The 20,485-nt window shown below is 58.1% G+C and overlaps 1 protein-coding gene across 1 annotated transcript in view; it reads right to left on the reverse strand.

Moving 5' to 3' along the window:
- MPRIP (myosin phosphatase Rho interacting protein) overlaps window positions 1–3,562 on the reverse strand; it is a 108,267-nt gene extending 104,705 nt beyond the window's left edge. Inside the window, 1 exon segment of the mRNA NM_001435399.1 lies at window positions 3,354–3,562. Coding sequence (NP_001422328.1) covers window positions 3,354–3,476 — 123 coding nt within the window. The 5' untranslated portion in view covers window positions 3,477–3,562.
- Window positions 3,563–20,485: the final 16,923 nt, after the last annotated feature.

Consider the following 20,485-nt stretch of genomic DNA (forward strand, 5'->3'; position numbering starts at 1 on the left):
TCTGCTCCCCTCTTCCTGTTTCAGTCTACACAGCCTCCGGAGCCACCCCGCTCCCTCCCGTGCCAGAATTCCACGCGGCCCTATTCCTCCTCCAGCCCCAGCCACCTCCACTCCCCTGATGGCCAATTTACCACATTATCTTTCACTCCGTCCCACCTGCCCAAACCTACTCCAAATATGCTCTCCTCGGCCACCGTTAAAGGGACTTTTACCCGGCCAGGTTTCCTCAATCCCCACCTCTGATCAACTGCCAACGTCCTGTCGCCCCGTCGCTGGTGTCTGGTGACGCCTTCTCCCTGAACAGCACTGACCTGGAGACCTTTACTGACATTTGCATGATCTTTTTTTTTTTGTTTTTTTTGTCTGTTGTCTCTTGTCTTTTTTTTTTAAGGGCCGCACCCTCGGCATTTTGAGGTTCCCAGGCGAGGAGTCGAATCGGAGCTGTTGCTGCCCGCCTACGTCACAGCCACAGCCACGCCAGATCCGGGCCGCCTCTGCAACCTACAGCACAGCTCACGGCAACACGGGATCCTTAACCCGCTGAGCGAGGCCAGGGATCAAACCCACAATCTCATGGTTCCCAGTCGGATTTGTTTCCGATGTGCCACGACGGGAACTTTACACGGACTTGTGGAAGAGCATCTATTAGAGCTTCTGCCTTTCCCGAGAATTATTTTCCCAAAACACAAATCCAATAGATGAACAACCTAAGCATAAAAACAACTATAAAAGAATGAAGGAAATAAGAGGCTATACCATAAAGTTGCAAAGAAAACCTTCGTAAGCATGAGATTAAAACTACAAACTATAAAGAAAATGCAGACATTTAATTGCATTCACATTTAAAACTACCGCATGAAAAAGAGAACTAACCATACATAAAATTAAAAACAGTATGTGACAAGTGCCAGATTAATATCTTGAGCAGGAATCAGCAAACCATGGCTCAAAGGCCAATCCCGCCAGCTGCCTGTATGTGTATATAAAGTTTTACTGGAAAGATCCATACCCCTTAGTTTATGTCTTATCTACAGCAGCTTTACACAGAGGCTTTCGTGCTACAAGGGCAAAGCTACCGGGGAGCCACAAAGATCTCGTGGCCCAAAAGGCTGAAATGTTTACTATGTGATCTTTTACAGAAAGTTCACGGACGCCTCACCTAAAGTACACATAAAGCACCTACACATTAGTGCGGGAGAGAGGAGCTAATCCAAGAGAAAAATGGACAAAAAATATGAAAACCCACAAAAGAAACAAAATACACTCAATAAATATTATTAAAAGAGGCTTAAACTCACTGGTCATTGGGGGAATTACTAGAGAATTAAATCATTTGCTACCCAATCTTGGCAATGGTATGACACAGCCTTTTTTGGAAGACAATTTGGTGATTATCTGTGAAAAAAAAAAATTTAAGGCATTTGATGTCAACCCAGCCATTCTATTTTTGGGTAACTGCCCCCAGAGAAATACTTACACTCGTGCGCGCATGCACACACACACACACACACACACAAGCATGTAGAAAGCTGTTCGCTGAAGCACTCACTGTTTATAATGACAAAACCAGGAACTAACCTTGCTGTGCATCCATAAAGGAATGGTTAAATTACGGTACATCCCTGACAGTACAAGATGCAAACAGTTTTGGTATGTTTATACGTACTACCATGAAAGGGACTGTGAGATGTCTGTTAGGCAGGAAAAAAAAAATATGTTGCAGAGCAAAAATGCAGTAGAGTTTAGATTAAAAAAGGTTTTTCAACTATACTTGAGCTTGTATGTATGAATGTCGAGAAACGCACAGGACTAAAGGAGAAACGCCTTACGGAGGAGGTGGCCTCAGTGATTGCTGATCTATCTTCCAGCCTGGACGGTCTAAAATAAGCTCGGGGCGGGAGGGGCAGCAGGAAGCAGGGACTTGGGGGAGACTGGTGGGAACCGATTGGCTGAGGGTTTCCAATGGAGCCCCGAGGATGAGAGGAACAGGCTGGGGGAGGGCCGGATGCAGGGAGCAGCAGCTGAGGCTGCTGGCAGCCGCCCGAGTCTCTCTCCTCTTTTCAAGAGCAGCTTCTTCCTGAAAGATCCCAGGAGGTGGAAGCCCGGCCTCATCTCTCCCAGCACAAATAACCCCACTCATTTCAGAAACTACCATTCCAGTTGGGCCCTGGAGGGCCCAGGCCTGCTTCAAAACCCACACTTCCCCTGGGAAGAAGGAGAAAGAGCAACACACTGGAAATGTGCAACACCTCCTGCTCCTCTGAACCCACCTAATAAACAGATTTTTTTTCAACAGATTTAACTCGAATATGCAGATTCCATTCTAGTCCACCCAAATTTAAGAAATGGAAAGCAAGCCCCATGAGGTGTAAACACGCAATTGAGGCAGCGGCCCGGGATAACCAGAAAACTCTCCGAGAATAACCTTGCCAAGCCCAGAAACTTCCTAAATCCAAGTGTACGGGTCTGTAAGCAACTTTCTGTCTGCTTATTTTTTGAAAAGTTTAAGAAGGTCTCATGCCTTGCTTTTCACAACCGCCTGGAGGGGGGGAGAGCCAGGGACCCCTGCTCCCAATTTGTGGGAACGGAAAGGAAACTACCCAGAGGCGAAGGGACCTGCTCAAGGTCACGCGGCTCAGAGTGACAGCGGAGACCAGAAGCTGGATCTCCCGAGTCCCGGTGCGGGGCCCGCATCACCGCCTACGCGGCCGCCCAGAGAGCCCCGCAGCGCCGAGGAGGGGCCCTCGGAAGCCCGCCGCACAGCCCGGAGCACGCCCCGCAAACAGCTCCGCGGGCCCTCGGGGCGCGACCCGGGCTCCGCGGCCTGGGGGCTCCGCGGCCTGGGGGCTCCGGTCAGGGGGCGGCACGTCCCGGGCCGCCGCCGCCGGCCCCGTAAGCGCCAAGGCCGGTGGGCACTCCAGCGGCGGAGGAAGGGCCAGGCCGGTCCGCTCGGAAGCAGCGTGTCCGCGGCAGGAGCGGCCGCAACTAGGTCAGCGGGGCCGCAATGGGAAGGGGGCTCCCGGCCTCGCTCAGGGCCGCCCGGGGACGCTCGGGGAGCACGGCGGCCGGGAGAGGGCGCGGGGCGGGGGCGGGCCGTCGGGCGCGGCCGGGAGCCCGGCCGCGGAGGGACCGGCGCGGGGAGAGGCCGGCGCGGCGACCCGGGGCGCCCGGGAGAGACGAGACCCCGCTCCGGCCGCGCCGCCCGGCCCGAGTGCGGCCCCGCGCTTTGTTCCCGCGCTCGGCCGGGCGCCTCGAGCCTCCGAAACACATGAGTCACCGGGCGGCGGGCGCAGGGCGCCGCTTTGTCCGCCCCGCCCGCCGCCCGCCGCCCGCCGCCGGCCGCGGGCGCTCACCTGCGTCAGGTCCTCGTCGTTGAGCAGATGCGACTCGCGGGGCTTGAAGCAGTTCTGACACTTGCTCTTGTTGAAGATGTTGGCCTGGAATTTCCTGCACGGGTTCTCCTTGGCGGCCGACATGGCCGGGCGCGGGCTCAGGCCGGGAGCCGCCGCATCCCCGGCCGCCGCCTCCAGCCGCGCACGCAGGCCGGCGCCTCACAGAGCGCGCGGCCCCCGCCGCCCGCCCGCGCCGCCGCCGCCGCCGCCGCCCGCCGGCCCCGGGCCCATGGACGCGGCCAAGCGCGCCCGCTCCCGCTCCCAAAGCGCCCGCCGGTCGCCGCGCTCGGTGCCCGCGCCGCCCTGGGCGCCCGCGGCCGCAGCGAAGGGGAGCGGAGCGCCGGGCGCACTCGGGGGCGGCGGGCGCGCGCGAGGGAGCGACAGGCCAGCGCGCGGGGCGGGGCCGCACGCGGGGCGGGGCCGCGTCCCGGCGCGATTGGCGGCCCAGCGGGCCAATGGCAGCTGGGCGCCGCGGCTAACAAAGAAACCTTCCTGCGAATGGGAGCCGGGGGAGGGACAAAGGCGGCCGGGCGCAAGGTAACTTGTGTAGGCGGGGAAAGGCGGGGCGCGGCGGGACGTTCAGGCTTGGTGGACGGGCGCGCGGCCGCCGGCCCTGACAGCTGCGGGGGCGGGGCCGGCGGGGCGGGGCGGGGCCGGCGGGGCGGGGCCGGCGGGCTGGTGCTGCAAACAGCTTTTCCAACCTGGCTCTCTTGCGCCCACGTGGAGCGGATTAGCTTGACACCCACCGCACCCACTGTGCGCGGGCCACGCGCGGTGGTCAGCAAGGCTGCAGAGTGTTACAAGTGCTTGATATGCATGAGCTCAGTGAAGGCGCACAGCCTCCCCATCACCATCCCGTTTTACACGGGCGGACACTGAGGCACATAGAAATTAAGACGAGGGAGGTAGGGTTTCAGGGGGTGACTCAGAGACATCAGCCTGGAAGAGCTGTCAGTTCTATTGCGGGAGATTAGTAAGGGCTGACGCGATGCCAGGTACTGAGCCAGGCACTCCTGCCCTCATTACGCACTTGAGGAAATTAAGGCTCCAACGCTTCCAAGCAATTTGTGCCACGTAGTTCTACTAGGTGGGCGAACCGTCCCTCCAGTCCTCCACCGTCCAGTCTCCGAGCCAGGAGACCACTTAGAGAAGACTGAAGGAGGTGTGGACAAAAGGCTCAGCAGCTCAGAGAGGGAGTCCTTGGGGAAATTAAAGAGGAGAGGAAATTCAGGCCGAGCGTGAGTCGAGAGGGGCTGGGGTGGAGGTGGAGGAAGAAGGAGCAGGACTGACCACGCTGAGGCCTTCGTGAGGGCCCGGTCATCCAGGGCCCTGGGGTCCAAGCCCAGGCTGGTAAGGTCATCCTACTGGCAGCGAGGAGCCCAGCGCCGGGGTTTCCAAATCAGGGCTTGAGCCAGCTCAGCCCTCGCAGAGGAGGTGACACTGAAGCATGTGCTAGGGTCAGTGACAGCAGCTGTTGCTTAGAGAATGGAAGGTTTTCGGAGAAGCAGCGAAGGCTTCCAGAGCTGTGTACTTTTCCACTGAGCCTCCTGCAAACATCCCAGGGAGGCGGATGTCATGTTCGTGTAAGAAAGTACTTTGCTCCAAAGCGAGCTGAAGAACGGAGAATCCAAGTCCCGCGGCCGCCTGTGGGGAAGGCCAGCCCCAGCCTGGCCGGCCCTTGGCCCTGGGCGAGTGCCTTCACCTGCCTGCTGCCTCCGTTACCTCATCCACAAAACTGGCATGAGTGTGTGCTTGCCGTGAGTGTCACATGATATAATGCTTGTAAACGATTTAGCACCGTGCCAAAATGTTAATTGGTGAATCTAGGCAAAGGGTGTTTATTGTCCTACCCTCGCGGCTTTTCTGTGGGTTTAAATTTTTGCAAAATAAAAAAGTGTGTGTGTGTAGTGGGGGAGACAGACAATTCTTGCCTACACAGAATACTCAGAAACTGATACCACGGGTGGCCTCTGGGGAGGGAGCTGGGTGGTTGAGAGGTGACCTACTTTTAATTTTCACTGTGCGCCCTCTTCTTTCTTTGGATTCAGTGTTGTGTGCATGTATAACTTGCTCTAAAATAATTCTCAAAAGTCCTACCCATGCCTCAAGGTCATCTCACAGGCCCCGTCCCTGAAGCAAATGCCTGTCGTGTTCTGCTCAAGTCTGTGGACACATCCCCGGGCAGGAGGGTCTGCAGTGGGGGCATAAGGAGGCATTTGATTCAGGCCACCTTGGAAGAAGCTCACACCTGAGCAAATGGAGACAAATTAGAAGGCAGGAGTGCCCACTGTGGCACAGCGGAAATGGATCCAACTGGCATCCGTGAGGATGCAGGTTCGATCCCTGGCGTCGATCAGTGGGTGGGGGAGCTGGCGTTGCTGCGAGCTATGGTGAAGGTCCCAGACTTGGCTCAAATCTGGCACTGCTGTGGCTGTGGTGTAGGGCAGCAGCTGTAGCTCCGATTGGACCCCTAGCCTGGCAACTTCATATGCCACGGGTGCAGCCCTAAAAAGAAAAAAAAATCCAAAAAAACAGAAGACAGATTCAATCTGGGGTATAACGGGGTCCAGACAAGGGCACCCAGCTCTGTATGCAGCTTCAGGGAGGGCTTCTTGGAGGAGGCGGTGCTGGGGCCAGGACTGAGCTGAATGAGATCCAACCAGGAGAAGGCGAAGGGAAAGCATTCCAGACAGAAGGAGCCCGGAGAGGCGGGAGGGCCGGGGAAGAGTAAACGGAGAGTGTGCACAGAGGTCCAGCCCTTGCTGGGTAAGCTGCCTGCGGCAGCAGATTGGACAGAGGTGGTTTTGCAGAAAATCAGCTCCTGAGGCTCAGGACATTTAAAATACTTGCCTATGGTCCTAACACACTCCCTGCAGTGGGGAGTCAAGCCCACACAGGCTGGCCCCAGAGCGGCCTAGGCAGTGGGAAACCATTAGCGGAAGTTTTTGTGTATTTATTTATATTTTTAAATTGTTTTTAGGCCGCACCCGCAGCATAGGGAGGTTCCCAGGCTAGGGGTCCAATCAGAGCTGCAGCTGCCGGCCTCCACCACAGCCACAGCAACGCAGGACCTGGGCCTCATGTGCGACCTACACCACAGCTCGCGGCCACACCTGGTCCCCAATCCACCGAGCGAGGCCAGGGATCAAACCCACATCCTCATGGATACGAGTCCTGCTCGGACGCCGCTGCGTCGCCAAGGGAACGCCCATGAGCTGAAGCTTGTAGCTTGCGCTCCTACACAAGGGCAAGTGGTCTGCACGTGGGCCAGAGGTGACTGATCAGGAAACAATGACGGGAGCCCTGGGAGCAGAGAAGGCAGGGGCCTGAATTAGGACCGTCCGCGGGAGAAGTTCGGAATGGAATTCGGAAATATTTAGGAGGCAGAACAGGTGCGTTCAGCCCTTCGCAGGGCTGCTCTCCCAAACATGGCCAGACCGTGAGCACCTGAGGGTGAGGCTGGCTCGGGGTGACTGCTGCGTCCCCTGCCTACTCACTGCCTGGCACCCAGGAGGCGCTCACACAGTGCGAACGAGCAGAAACAGCCCATTCCGTCCTGTATGGCCGTGCGCCACACCAGGCTGTAAAACCCAGGCAAACAGCGTCTTGCAGCCCCGTCTTCCATTCCTAGCATCCTGGACCTGTGCCGTGGGCAAGGGCACTCACGCCCCGTGACCACGGAAACTTTCACGGGCCTGCGCACGACCCTGGGTCCGTCTCGGTGCCGCACGCAACCCTCAAGTAAGCCATGAACAAAGAGGCACGCAACCCAAGCTCTCCCACCTGGGCCTCAGATGCAGGTCAGGCCTGCTCTGCGCACCTGACAGCTACCCGTGGGCGGGTAGGACACGTGCTCGCGCACACGCGCCCGTGTGTGCATCCACCCCTAGGTCCAGTTACAGAACCACCAGGTGGACACACACGCAGGGGGAACCCTCCTGGATCTCTGTCACCGCAGGTCAGGCTGCCCGGCCCTTGAGCCACGTGGGGAGGGAATCTGCCTGCGGGTATCTGGCTTTTCTCACTCAGCTGTAGATCCGTGGACCCCGTGAGTCAGAGCCTCGCGCTGTGTCACCATCACCTAGGATCCCAGTGTAGATACAGTTTGTCTGGCCACGGTCCCCTGGTTGCCTGCGCACAGGTGTCTGATCGGGGCAGGCACGACTCAGCTCATAAGAACATCCTTCTGTTAGGACAGCCCAAGAGAGGGAGCCGTGTTTGCTGAGTATTAACATTAATAAGAAATGCCAGAAGGTCCCCCCACCCCGCACCGCGGGCTTCGCTTCTGCAATGGACAAGATTCGCCGGGGTCGGTGCTGCTCAGCCCACTCACCAGGCTGCCTCTGAAGAGGGCACCTGGCTCGGGAGTCTGTGTTTCAAGCAGTGTGCCAAGCATGTCTTATCTCCAGGCAAGTTTTGGAAACAACTGTGGCTCTCAAATCCTGAGGGGTGTAAAAAAGGCCTCCTTTGGGTCCCCATCCCCAGATATTCTGGTTTAATCGGCATCTGGAAAAACTCCTCGCGGGCTTTAATGCCTGTTCCGGGGCGCGGGCCCCTGGGGCACGGGCCGGCGGAAGCTGGGAGGTGGACAGGCCTAGGGTGGCCCCAGGAGAGATCACACAGCTGCAGAAAACCACCCATCCCGACCGAACGAGGGACTCAGCTCGGGTTCAGAGCCTCTCACGGTTCCCAGCCAACCAGGCTCAGGGAGTGACTCTGCTGGCCTTGCCTGGGATCGCGGGTGGGACGTGCTGGGCCTCTGGGGGCTCCATCTGGGCCACACCCTCTCCTCGTGGTCCCGGAGCCTCTCCTTTCTCTGAGGCCTCTCCCCACATCTCAGGGCTCCCCAAAGTGTCCCAAGAGGGAGGAAGCTTAAGCCGCTAGTCCTGATGCCTGGCCGGGCCCTGGCGCCGTCCCTCTGCCCCCTGTGAGTCTTCACAGGCCACCGAGACCCGGTGCGAGGAGACCACACGAGGGGGTGGGTCCCCGGGAGGGCTTCCTGGGGCCCCGCTTTGAGACCAGCCCCGACAGATGCGCCTGTGTCACAGGGTTGTTGCAAGGAGCACATACGCTACAACACGCCCTGCTTAGAACGGCACCTGGCTCGTAGAGGGGGCTCGGGAAGCGCGCACTCACCACACGCCTCGCTTCCTAGACTGGGCTTGGCGAGCCTCGTCTGCAAAGAGCCAGGTGCTGATACTTTGGGCTTTGTAGGCCACGTGGTCTCTGCTGCAAGAACTCAACTGTGGTCACCTGGGGACATTCATCCACAATACAGGAGTGAATGGGTGTGGCTTGTTCCAATAAAGCTTTATTTACAAGAAAAAGCAGTGGGCCGGCTTGGGTTTCCTGTCCTGTCGCCTGAGCCACCCTGTCCTTTCTCTCAGAAAGGCCTGTGTCCCCGGTCCTGGTCTAGCCCTGCCTGCCATCGTGTCACCGCCAGGTTCTGTCACATACCATCTCACTAAGCCCAACGACCATGTGGGGACAGTTCTGGACCAGGTGGTGCCTGGCAGGGGGTCCTTAGTACCCCCCACCCTCAGCAGTCCCCCAAGCCTCCCTGGATGAATGTACCCTTCAACTGCCAGCCGGGATTAGCATCACTCCCAGTTTACAGATGAGGAAACTGAGGCCCAGGGAGCTCAAGCACCTTGTTCAAGGTCACTCACTGAGCACATAGGGAGCCCGAATTCAGACGTGGGACGCCCGGTCACGACCACGGCTCCGCACAACCCCTGCCCACAGGCTGCTCAGAGTGTGGGGAGCTGGAGCCCGCCCTGCCCCGGGGCTCAGGATCTCGGAGGCCCCTTCCAGCTGTGACTCCTAGATGCGTTTCTACTGAAGGAAACCAATGACAAGAGTCCTCAGATATTTGCGCTGAGAGACACTGTCAGGCCCTGGGCAGACCGGGTCCAGAGAAGGGCCATTTAGCCGTTCGGGCAAAATGTTCAGCCTGCACGCGCTGTGACCCAGTGCTTTCGCTCTAGAAACGTGGGTTGTAGAACCGCTCGTGCCAGCACACCCAGTATGCTATGCCCAAGGAGGGCCACTGGGTCATTCTTTGTCCTTGAGAGCAGAGACGCGGGGATGCGCTGGCTGTCGGCCCCTGGAGGATCAGATAAATAAATGATGGTTCTCTGATACGGGGCGGACATCGAGCCATTAAAGAACGAAGGCGTTGAAGTGGCCAGCCGTCTGCACGTACATACGACGCAGACACACATACGATTCGCGTGGGGAATGCCCGCACACACGCCCAAGCTGCTGTCGCCAGCCCGGGAGGAGCAGGAATGAGGAGTCTCATCCACGTCGCGGAATCATATTGTATGAAACACTTTTTTAAGCGAACACTTGGTTTTTACTAACAGAGAGTCATAAGATGCCCATCAGTGTACCCACCCACCCGTTCCCAGCTTCGACCACCGCCAGCCCGGGACGAGCCTGAGTCCAGGCTCCCCGCTCCCGCCTCCCCGCTCATGTTATACTGAAGCAAATGCCCCTCGTGCCGCTGCCTCCATGAATATTTCAACATGTGTCTCTACAAGATAAGGCCTATTTTTTTTTAAAGTAGCCACAATACCATTATCACACCTAAAAAAATAATAATTCTTTAATATCATCTAATGTCCGATAATTTCCAGTTATGAAAACATGAATTATTTTTGTGATAATGATAATAAAGAAAGCCAGTCCGAGGGCTGACCGGCACAACTCTCCTGCAGGTTTGTTTAGGGACACGTATCACAAGCCTTAAAAATGTGCTTATCTCAGACCAGCAATCCCAACCCATGAATTTATTCTAAGAAAACAAGATGAAAGAGGGAAGCAGACTGTTTGCCGGGCGGGCAGCGCCTGCCACAGGAAAGTGGCTTGGAAAATATTTGTTGAATGGGAGGCTGAGCTACAGTGTCGTTCTTTGCTGCTTTGTTTGTCAAAGGAAAAGGCAGCACAGCAGACGCCTGAGACACGAGGGTCCCAGCTAGACAAGTGACGGCAGCTCCGCACACGGGGATGCTTCCGGTCGTTGAAGATCAGGCCGTGGTGACACGCGTGGATATGCCAAGACCTGGCGTGGCTGGACTTGAGGCCTGGCAGCCAGAGAGAGGAGGAGGAAAGGGCAGAACGGGGCTTGTCCAGCGGGGGAGCCCAGCAGACGCGCCTGCACGCGGACACCCGCAGCCACAAAACCTGTGACGTCACAGCGCCCAGGAGATGCAGAGAGACGGGCGCGCCGGGGGCTCCCCTCCCCGCAAAAGCGCTCCCCGCGTGTCCCTGTGGGAAAAACATCAGACGCAAATGGGGCAGCGGCACTCGACAACATCCCGAGCCGCGCCCTGCGAAACAGTCAAGGTCACCAGGCAGGAGGAAAGGAAACAGCTTGGCCCGAACCTCAGGCGGGGTCCTGGTCGGGGGCTTAGACCGGGGAAAGGGCAGTCGTCGAGCAACTGGCAGCGTCCTGAGAAAGCCCTCGCTTAGTGATACCTTACAAACGCCAACTTCTGCTGTGCCGTTGTCAGAAAGACACGGACACGGGGGAGCTGGGGGAAGAGCAGACAGGAGCACGTTGTGTTCTTGCTTATACGTCTAAATAGTTCAGGACTTTCTGTCGTGGCCCAGCGGAAACGAATCCAACCAGGAACCATGAGGTGGCGGGTTCGATCCCTGCCCTTGCTCAGTGGGTCAAGGTTCCGGCGTGGCCATGAGCTGTGGTGTGGGTTGCAGACGCAGCTCGGATCCCGTGTTGCTGTGGCTCCAGTGTAGGCCGGCAGCTACAGCTCCGATTTGCCCCCTAGCCTGGAAACCTCTATATGCCGCGGGAGCGGCCCAAAAAATGGAAAAAAGACCAAAAAAAAAGAAAAAAAAATCTAAATAGTTCAAAAATGTAGAGTTATTCTAAAGAGTCAGACGGTAGATATTTACTAGCAGAGAAAGATGTATTCGCCACATATTTGGAGGAATCTGGTTGGGCCGGTGCAGTTTCCGCTGAAGGAGCCCGTCTGTGTAAGAGAGGCGCTAACGGGCCGTCTAGGCACGCGCGCACGTGCAGGACAGCCGACTTCCAGGCTGCAGCCCCCAGGGCTGGGGGACAAGGCCCCGGGCATCCACGGCCCTTCTAGGATGGGCAGCAGCCGGCCCCTGCAGGACTCGGAACCAGGCCTGCCGGAGCCTCTCGTTCTCCAAAAGAAATCAAAATCTAAGCTGTTACCCAAATTTCTAGGCCCTGCTTGGCTGTGGGGTGAGGCCTCCGGGGTCACACGGCCAAGGAGAAGGGGCCGGGGAGGCGAGAGGCGGGCCACACCAACGCTACCGCCAGACCGGGGCCTGGCGTGCGGCCAGCTGGCCAGGGCAGGGCAGGCTGCAGCCCTTCCGGCCACCACTGCGTGCGGCCAGGCGGGGGGTGGTTTGCTTGGGACCACGTGCCGGGTTCTGACCCTTGGGTGCTCCGGGTCACTGCGGGGCCGTCACCCCGTGCGGAGGGAGTGACACCTCCGCGGGAGTCCACATCTGCGCACATCTGGTGGGGGGTCTGTCTGTGACGGTGTGAACAGGCCCAGCCACGTCTGCAGCATATGCACGGCCACCTTCATACGCGGGTCCACGAGTGTGTGTGTGTGTGTGTGTGTGAGTGTGAGTTGCACAGACGCACACATCTGTGTGTCTGCTGTATGTGTGTGAGCAGGTGCTTGCATGAGTCTGTGGGGGCCGCTGCACTGGCTGGCCGGCCCCAGTGCCCACGGGTCTGTGTTTCTGTGGGACTGCATGTGCGATTATACCGTGTGTGCACGTGTCCGTGTGCGCACGCCCACGTGTATGCTCTGCCTGTTGTGTTTGCTTGTGTCTCTTGTATGTAGGGGTATCTCCGTGTGCTGTGAGCTGTGGTGCGAGTCACAGACGGTTCGGATCTGGGGGTGCTGTGGCTGTGTGGAGCCGGTGGGTACAGCTCCGATGAGACCCCTAGCCTGGGAACGTCCATGTGCTGCAGGTGCAGCCCTAAAAAGCAAAAAAAAAAAAGAAGAAGAAGAAGCACGTGGGGCCCACACCCCCGCCAGCCCCTGAGCCCCGGGGGGAGAAGGGCGAAGGTGGGCCAGCCGCAGAGTCCGGGCCTGGAGGCCCCAAGTCCACTCTGCACACGCAGCGCAGCCACCAGTCTGCCCTGGCGTGGAACCTGGGGCCCGTTGGCTTTGGCCTTCAGAGCGTCTTTGATCCAAGGCACAGCCCCTTCAGCCCAGCCCCGCCTCATCATCCCCGTGAGGGCCTTTGTTCTCCACGAGCTGGGGGGGTGGAGGAGGCGGGGGCGGGAGATTGAGGCGATGGGCAAGAGGGGGCAGCCGGGGGGTGCGTAACGAAGCAGGAAGCCTCAAGAGCCTTAGGGCAGAGGGCCCCTTGGAGACCTTCTGGGACCTTCTCAATTTACAGATGAGGACGCTGAGCCCAGAGAGGGCAAGATCCTGACCTGAGGGCACAGAGCAAGTCCCCAGCGGAACGAGCCTTCCTCTCAGAGACCTGGGTGGCTCCAAGGTTCACAGCCTGTAGGAGTCCTTCATTCACTCACTCCACAGCCAGGCCCTGAGCACCTGCCACAGCCAGGCCCAGTTCGGAGCCCTGGGGCCAGAGGCACAGACGAGACAGACCCAGTCCTTCCCTCACGGAGCTTACGCTCTCGTCGGAGAGACAGACAGTACACACAGAAGACAGACCAGGTCGCCGTCGACACTCGCCAGCGCGCCCCATGCATCGCTGGTGCGGCTCCAGCCAGAGCACCCAGCAGCCGTGCCAGTCTCAGCTGCGGAGGACGAAACGTCTCCCAGCCGCAGTAGCCGCGTCAGGCGCCCCTTAGCCAGGTGGGCACTGCGCTGGGCAGCACAGAGAGAGGACACCTCCTGCACAGGGGGTCCGATGGATGGCACTGCACTGCAGTGAAAAGGGGCTGGAGCGCTGTCGGCCCAGGACCGCGAAGTCTGAGCTGTCCCATGAGAAGGAGCCACCACATACTGCGTACCAGGAGGGCTCAGCAGGTGCAAAGTCTGTGAGGGAGGAAGGGGCGGGGTGTGTTGAAGGGACAGAAGGGACGGTGAGGGGAGGGGCAGCGAGATAAGATGGAGCTGAGGATGTCGTTGGGGACCCTGGGCTTTGATAGGAGTTTCTGCTTTATTTTCAGGGTATCAGGAAGCCATGGGCTGTAGCTGAAGCAGGGAAGTGACATGGTTTTTAAAATATGTGGAGAATGGCTTCACGGTGGGGGGGGGGCAAGAATGGAAGGAGGGAGGTGCAGTGAGAATGCCATTGTGTCACAGAGAGGAAGGTGACTGTGGTTTGGGTGATAAGGTGGGGGAGGGAGAGCCACCAGTCATTCCCCAGACCTCAGGGTCCTGGATTAAGCCATACCTGAAGCTAAGGTTTGCTTCATCCCCCAAGCGCCCTTCTCTCCCCTTGGTTACCGGGCGCTGACTTGAGCACCCTCGCCAGGACCACCCACCTATCCCCCTCCCCCACAGGCTGCCCGAAAACCCTCCAGTCCCTGGACGGAGCGCCCGGACCGGCTCCCGGGCTCACTCGGCACCCGGGGCCCAGCTGCCTTCCAGGGCCTTGCTCCTCTCACGGTGTCCCGAACTGCTAAGACAGGCCCATCTGGTTGCCCTGGGTCTGCGGGAGGATGCTTTAGGCCACGTGGTGTTTCACTGACCTTCCGCGCCACGATGGTTATCTTGGAGCAGGGCAGGAGGCGGCAGGAGCTTGCCCTCGGCCCAAGGAAGCTGAGGCCTCACTTCAGGAGGAGGGGCTTTGGGAGTTCCCTCGTTGCACAGCAGGTTAAGGACCTGGTGCTGTCACTGCAGCGGCACAGGTTTGGTCCCTGGCCTGTGAACGTCCACAGGACTTGGCCAAAACTAAACCGAAACAAAACGAGAGGAGGGGCTGTGGTTCCATCTGAGGAGATGCCCTCTCTGGAAATAGCGGATGGCATGAGGACGAAGGTTTGACCCCTGGCCTTGCTCAGTGGGTTAAGGATCCAGCCTTGCCCTGAGCTGGGGTGTCGGTCACAGACAGGGCTCGGATCCCGCGTGGCTGTGACTGTGGTGGAGGCCGGCAGCTGTAGCTCTGATTTGAAACCTCCTGGCCTGTGGGAGAAGCTCCGAGGCTTCTGGAATGAATGGCTGGCCCAGGGGACACGGGCTGACGGCCACGGTTCACGCAGAGGCCACCGTGTGCACACATGGCACCCCGTGGCCTGGAGGGAGGGTCCCCACTCCCCCTGGATCCCTCAGAGCTGGGACAGGTGAGCCCCCCTCCAGGTGCACTGGGGAGGACACGGCGGGGGTGGGGGGGGGCAGCGGCTGGCCGGGCTCTGCCCTCAGCCTCAGGCCTCCACTAACCCCAGCCCCACGGCAGGTTTGACCTCAGCTGTGACCTCTCCGGGGTGCTGGCCGGTGGTGCGGAGTTGGGGCCCCTGCAGCTGTGCCCCGGGGCCAAGGAAAGATGCACAGCTGAAAGTGGGGCCTGCAGTGGCCTCAGCCGGGCCACCCGGCAGACGGAGCCCTGGGCACCCGGGTGGCTTCCCAGGTCACGGTCACGGGCTGCAGGCCTGCTCCCTAGGGTGCCTGGCCACGCCCTGGCCTTGCATCAGCCTGGACGGGCCGGGCAGGGAGGCAGGTCTGTCCAGGCTGGGGTGAGGCCCCGCCCCCAGACAGCTGAGTGCAGGACGGGCACTCTCTGACCTTTCACCTGCATGCAGGAGACTTTAAAATGAGAGCATGAAAGCATCACCTGCTATGAAAGAACGTGTGTCCCACGCCCCAGGCGGTCTGTGGGAGAAGTGACCCCCCCCAACACGCCTAAGAAGTGACCCCCCAACACGCTGTCCTCACCCCCCTTTGCAGGAGGGGAAGCCGAGGCCTAGGGCACCTGCCCCAATTCGCAGAGCTCGCCCTCACACCCGCCCGGCCCCAGGTCCTGCTTGATCTTATTTACTTACTTATTTATTTATTTATTTGTCTTCTGTCTTTTTAGGGCTGCACCTGCAGCATATGGAGTTCCCAGGCTAGGGGTCTAATCGGAGCTGTAGCCGCTGGCCTACGCCGGAGCTGCAGCAATCCGGGATCCGAGCCACGTCTGGGACCTACACCACAGCTCACGACAACACCGGATCCTTCACCCACTGAGCAAGGCCAGGGATCGAACCCGCAACCTCATGGTTCCTAGTCAGATTCGTTAACCACTAAGCCACGACGGGAACGCCCTGGGTCCTGCTTGCTCTTAAACGGCGCACCCAACAGCTCCCAATCGCAGCAACATCGGCGGCACCCTGGAGCCGTGGGGGGGCGGGTCCCAGAGAGGAGGGCTGGGACTTGGGGCGGGGCCTCAGCTCTGTTCCACTGCTGCTGTGACTCCAGGCAGGCGACGTCCCCTCAGAGGCCTCACCGTCTCGCCTGCAGAGGGAGGGGGTCCCCATAAGTGCTGGAAAGTCACCAGCAGGGCCGCTCAGAGGCACCGCTGGGCCCGCACAGGAAGCTGGACCCAGACCAGTGCCCTCCGCGGAGCGGCAGCTACAGGTAAGCGTAGCGTAATAAGTCGCCCTGAACAAAGACACACCGGCTCTGGAGCCTGGCTTGGCTCTTGCTGCGCCTTGACGGGCGGCCTTGGTCAGGCTGTGACACTGCCCGGTGGGACCAGGGCCTCTGAGCTCGGGACGACCCCATTCATGGAAGGACGGGGCCCTGCAGCGCTGAGCTCGAGGTCTGGCCCAGCGACGGCAGCGGCATCAACAGGGACGACGAGCCCACGAGCCCGGAGGCGGTTATTTCCCCCGCTTCCCCTCGGTGCTCGCGGGCAGACGCTGGATCCTCAGCTCCACCAGCACCTGACTTTCTGCTTCTGCCCTCCAGGCTGTGCCTGCCCAGCCAACGTCCCTCTGTGCCCTGTCACCACGAGAGGGGCAGACAGAAGGGCTGGAGTCGCTGCCAAGGAGGGGCGTGAGTCCCTGGTGGACGCCCCATCCCTGTCCCACTTGCACAGGGGCCCCCAGATCCTCGTCTAAGAGTCTGCTTTTAAGGAAACCCACTCGAGAGCACTGACCACTGGCCTGGGCGTGGGATGCAGAGGCTGAGAACGGCCCTGACCAGGTGCAGGCCTAGCTGCCTCCAGGACAGCTGGACACCAAGGCTCTGCGGAGGGCAGGGGCCTGCTCTGGCCTGGACCCTGACCTGGCCACCCTCCTGGTCCTGGGCTGTGGGCGGCCACGCCACCAGACGTGGCAGCAAGGGGCGGGGGGGGGTGGTTTGGGTCGTTTTCAGCTGGACTGAGTGGCTGGTACTGGCCCTGGGGACATAAGATGTGCCCCCCCCACCACTGGGGCGGGGTGGGGGGAATGGAGCCGGGTACCCCCAGGGCAGCTCAGATCTAGAACGCCCTTGGGACAGAGGCTGCCTCGGGGCAACCCAACACCATCTCGGGACCCACAGGGCTCTGCGCCCCGCTCCCAGCCGATGGCGACGCCTGAGGCCGAGTGGCCTCCCCTGATGGGTTCCAAGGCTGAATTTTGTTTTGTTTTCTGGCCACAGCCACAGCATGTGGAAGTTCCTGGGCCAGGGATCGATCCCGTGCCACAGCAGCGACCCGACCGAAGCCATGGCCATGACAACGCAGGATCCCTAACCCACTGTGCAGCAGGAGGACTCCCAGGGGCTGTGTTTTGAGTTTCCTCTTCTGCCTCCATTTTTCCCGCCTATGCTCTCTTCCCACCCCTGGGGCTCTGTGACCTTCATGGGGCCGCAGGCTCTTCTGGTGCTCGATGCTGGGAACATAGGGCCCAGGGCAGTGCTGCATCAGGCATCTGGGTACATGAGGCGGAGTCCCTCAAAGGGCCAGGGAGGTGATGCCGGCCTGGACTCCAACAGCCATGCATGCGTCCAGTGCATCCTCTGGAGTCTGCGCCAGCAACCACAGCACGGGGCGCGCTGAAAGCGTCTCCCTTCTTGGAGATGGGGTCCTTCCAGGGATGATAGAGTTAAAATGAGGCCATTGACAGGGGAGCCCTAATTTGACATTACAGATCTCCTTACAAAAAGGGAAAACCTGGACGCAGAGACAGACCCATGGAGGGCAGACATTGAGAGAAGAGACTGGCAGAGACCCTGCTGGCCCCGGGGCAAGGCCGGGCGGCTCCACCCCTCTCGGATCAGCGGGACAGGCCGCCGACCCCTCCACGGGCTCCAGCCTCCAGACAGGACACAGCAGGTTTCTGTGGGTGGAGCCGCCCGCGTGAGGTGCTCGGGCCCAGCAGCCGCAGCAAACCAGCGCCCGTCCTTATCGAGATATAATTCACACATCACAGAATTCCCTCGTTTAAAGTATACAATTCACAAACAACTCGTGCCGCTCAATATCAAAAAAAAAAAAAAAAATGCAAAGAACCCAATCAAAAAATAGGCAGAAGATCTAAACAGACATTTCTCCAAAGAAGACAGACAGATGGCCAAAAAGCACACGAAAAGATGCTCGATATCACTAATTATTAGAAAAATTTAAAAAAAGAAAGAAAAAAGAAAAATTCAAATCGAAACGACAATGAAGTACGACCTCACACAGGTCAGAATGGCCATTATCGAAAAGTCTACAAACATTGGAGTTGCTTGGAGTTCCTGTTGTGGCACAGCAGAAACGAATCCAACTAGGAACCATGAGGTTGCAGGTTCAATCCCTGGCCTCGCTCTGCGGGTTAAGGATCGGTGTTGCTGCGACTGTGGTGCAGGTCACAGACGTGGCTCGGATCTGGCGTTGCCGTGGCTGTGGTGTAGGCCGGCAACTGTAGCTCCGATTAGACCCCAAGCCTGGGAACCTCCATATGCCACATACGCCACGGGTGTGGCCCCAAAAAGACAAAAAAAACCCAAAAACCGTTGGAGTTTCCATCATGGCATAGCAGTAACGAACCCGACCAGTTTTCATGAGGTGGCAGGTTCGATCCTTGGCCTTGCTCAGTGGATTAAGGATCTAGCATTGCCATGAGCTGTGGTGTAGGTCACAGATGCGGCTTGGATCCAGCATTGCTGTGGCCATTGCAGCTGCAGCTGGGATTCTAACCCTAGCCTGGGAACTTCCACATACTGCAGGTGTGGCCCAAAAAAGCCAAAAAAAAAAAAAAAAAAAAAAAAGCCCACAAACATTCCATGCTGGAGACGATGTGGAGGAAAGGAAACCCTACTAAACTGTCGGTGGGAAGGTACAGTGGTGCAGCCACTATGAAGAACAGTGTGCACGTTCCTTAAAAAAATAAAATGGAGCTACCGTATGAATAGCAGTCTCACTCCTGGGCACGTATCTGCAGAAAACTAATTCAAAAAGACACACGCGGTGGCCAAAAACACATGAAAAGATGTTCAACCTCACTCATTATTAGAGAGATGCACCTCAAAACCACGACGAGGTGCCACCTTACACCAGCCAGAATGGCCATCATCCACAAGTCTACAGACAATACGTGCCGGAGAGAGGGTGTGGAGAAAAAGGAACCCTCTTACGCTGTTGGTGGGAATGTAAACTGGTGCAACCACTTGGAAAACAGGATGGAGATGCCTCAGAAAACTAAACACAGAATTCCCACTGGATCCAGCAGTCCCACTCCTGGGCATCTACCCAGAGAAAACCACGACTCGCAAAGACACACGTACGCCAACGTTCCCTGCAGCACTCTTTGCAATAACCAAGACACGGACACAACCTAAATGCCCATCGACAGAGGAGTGGATCGAGAAGAGGTGGTACATATACACAGTGGAGTATTACTCAGCCATTAAAAGGAGTGAAATAATGCCATCTGTAGCAACATGGATGAACCTAGAAATTATCATGCTAAGTGAAGTAAGTGAGACCAAGAAAGACGAATATCATATGATATTACTTATATGTGCAATATTTTAAAAATGATACAAAAGAAGTTATTTACAAAACACAGACAGACTCACGGAGTTTGAAAAACACCTATGGTTACCAAAGGAGGAAGGGGGGAGGGATGGGTTGGGGGTGTGGACTGGCACGTGCACCCTGCTGTCTGGGGAGGGGCTGCTCAGCAGGGACCCACAGTACAGCTCAGGGAACTCGACTGAACCTGCTGCGATAGTCTACATGGGGAAAGAATCTGAAAAAGAATCCCTATAGAGATTGTATGTATAAAAGTGAATCACTTTGCTGCACAGCAGCAACGAACACAAACTGTAAAACGACAACACTTCCGTGACATGTTTAAAAATGAAAAAATGAAGGAAGGTAGAATCTAGTCCTTTATTCGGCTCAGAGCTGTGCCGCTCTTGCCCTGATGTAAATTGGCACTCCTTGCTGCGGCTGTGGTGTAGACCGGCAGCTACAGCCCCGATTGGACCCCTAGCCTGGGAACCTCCACAGGCCGTAGGTGCGGCCCTCAAGAGACAAAAAGAAAAAAGAAAACATTTTCCTTCCGTGAAGTGGTCCTTGCCCATCTCCACCCCGCCCTGGACACTCCCGGGCCTGCTTTCTGTCTCTGCGGAGTTGCGTGTCCTGCACATTCCACGGAGGCGAATCCGGTGCCCCTGGCCTTTGGGGATGGGCTTGTGTCACTGAGCAGCTGTGCTCAAAGTGGACCACGTCGTGCCGATCCACTCACCCTTTGATGTGCGGTCTCATTTCTTAGAGAGAAGGCCCAGAACATGGCCTCAGGTTCACATTCGATGAACGCGCGGGGTGAGAACGTGAATGTCTGGTATATTTCTTTACATGTTCCTGACGTCCCAAAGGTTTCCTAAAGTGTGCGTGTGTGTGGGTCTTTTGAGGGCCACACTGCGGCCCAGGGAGGTTCCCAGGCTAGGGTGTAATCGGAGCTGTAGCTCCCAGGGTCGAACTGCAGCTGTTGCTGAAGGCCTGCACCACAGCCACAGCCACGCCAGATCCGAGCCGCGTCTGCGACCTACACCGCAGCTCAGGGCAACGCCGGATCCTTCACCCACTGAGCAAGGCCAGGGGTCGAACCCGCATCCTCATGGCTCCTAGTCGGATTCGTTAACCACTGCGCCACGATGGGAACTCCAGGTTTCATGAATTTTTAATGCTAATCAATATTTTTTATT

Source organism: Sus scrofa, chromosome 12 (assembly GCF_054392235.1).
Source record: "Sus scrofa isolate SSC_HxYL_T2T_F1_AM1 chromosome 12, Sscrofa_HxYL_maternal_Yorkshire_Landrace_v2.0, whole genome shotgun sequence".
Classification (NCBI taxonomy): domain Eukaryota; kingdom Metazoa; phylum Chordata; class Mammalia; order Artiodactyla; family Suidae; genus Sus; species Sus scrofa.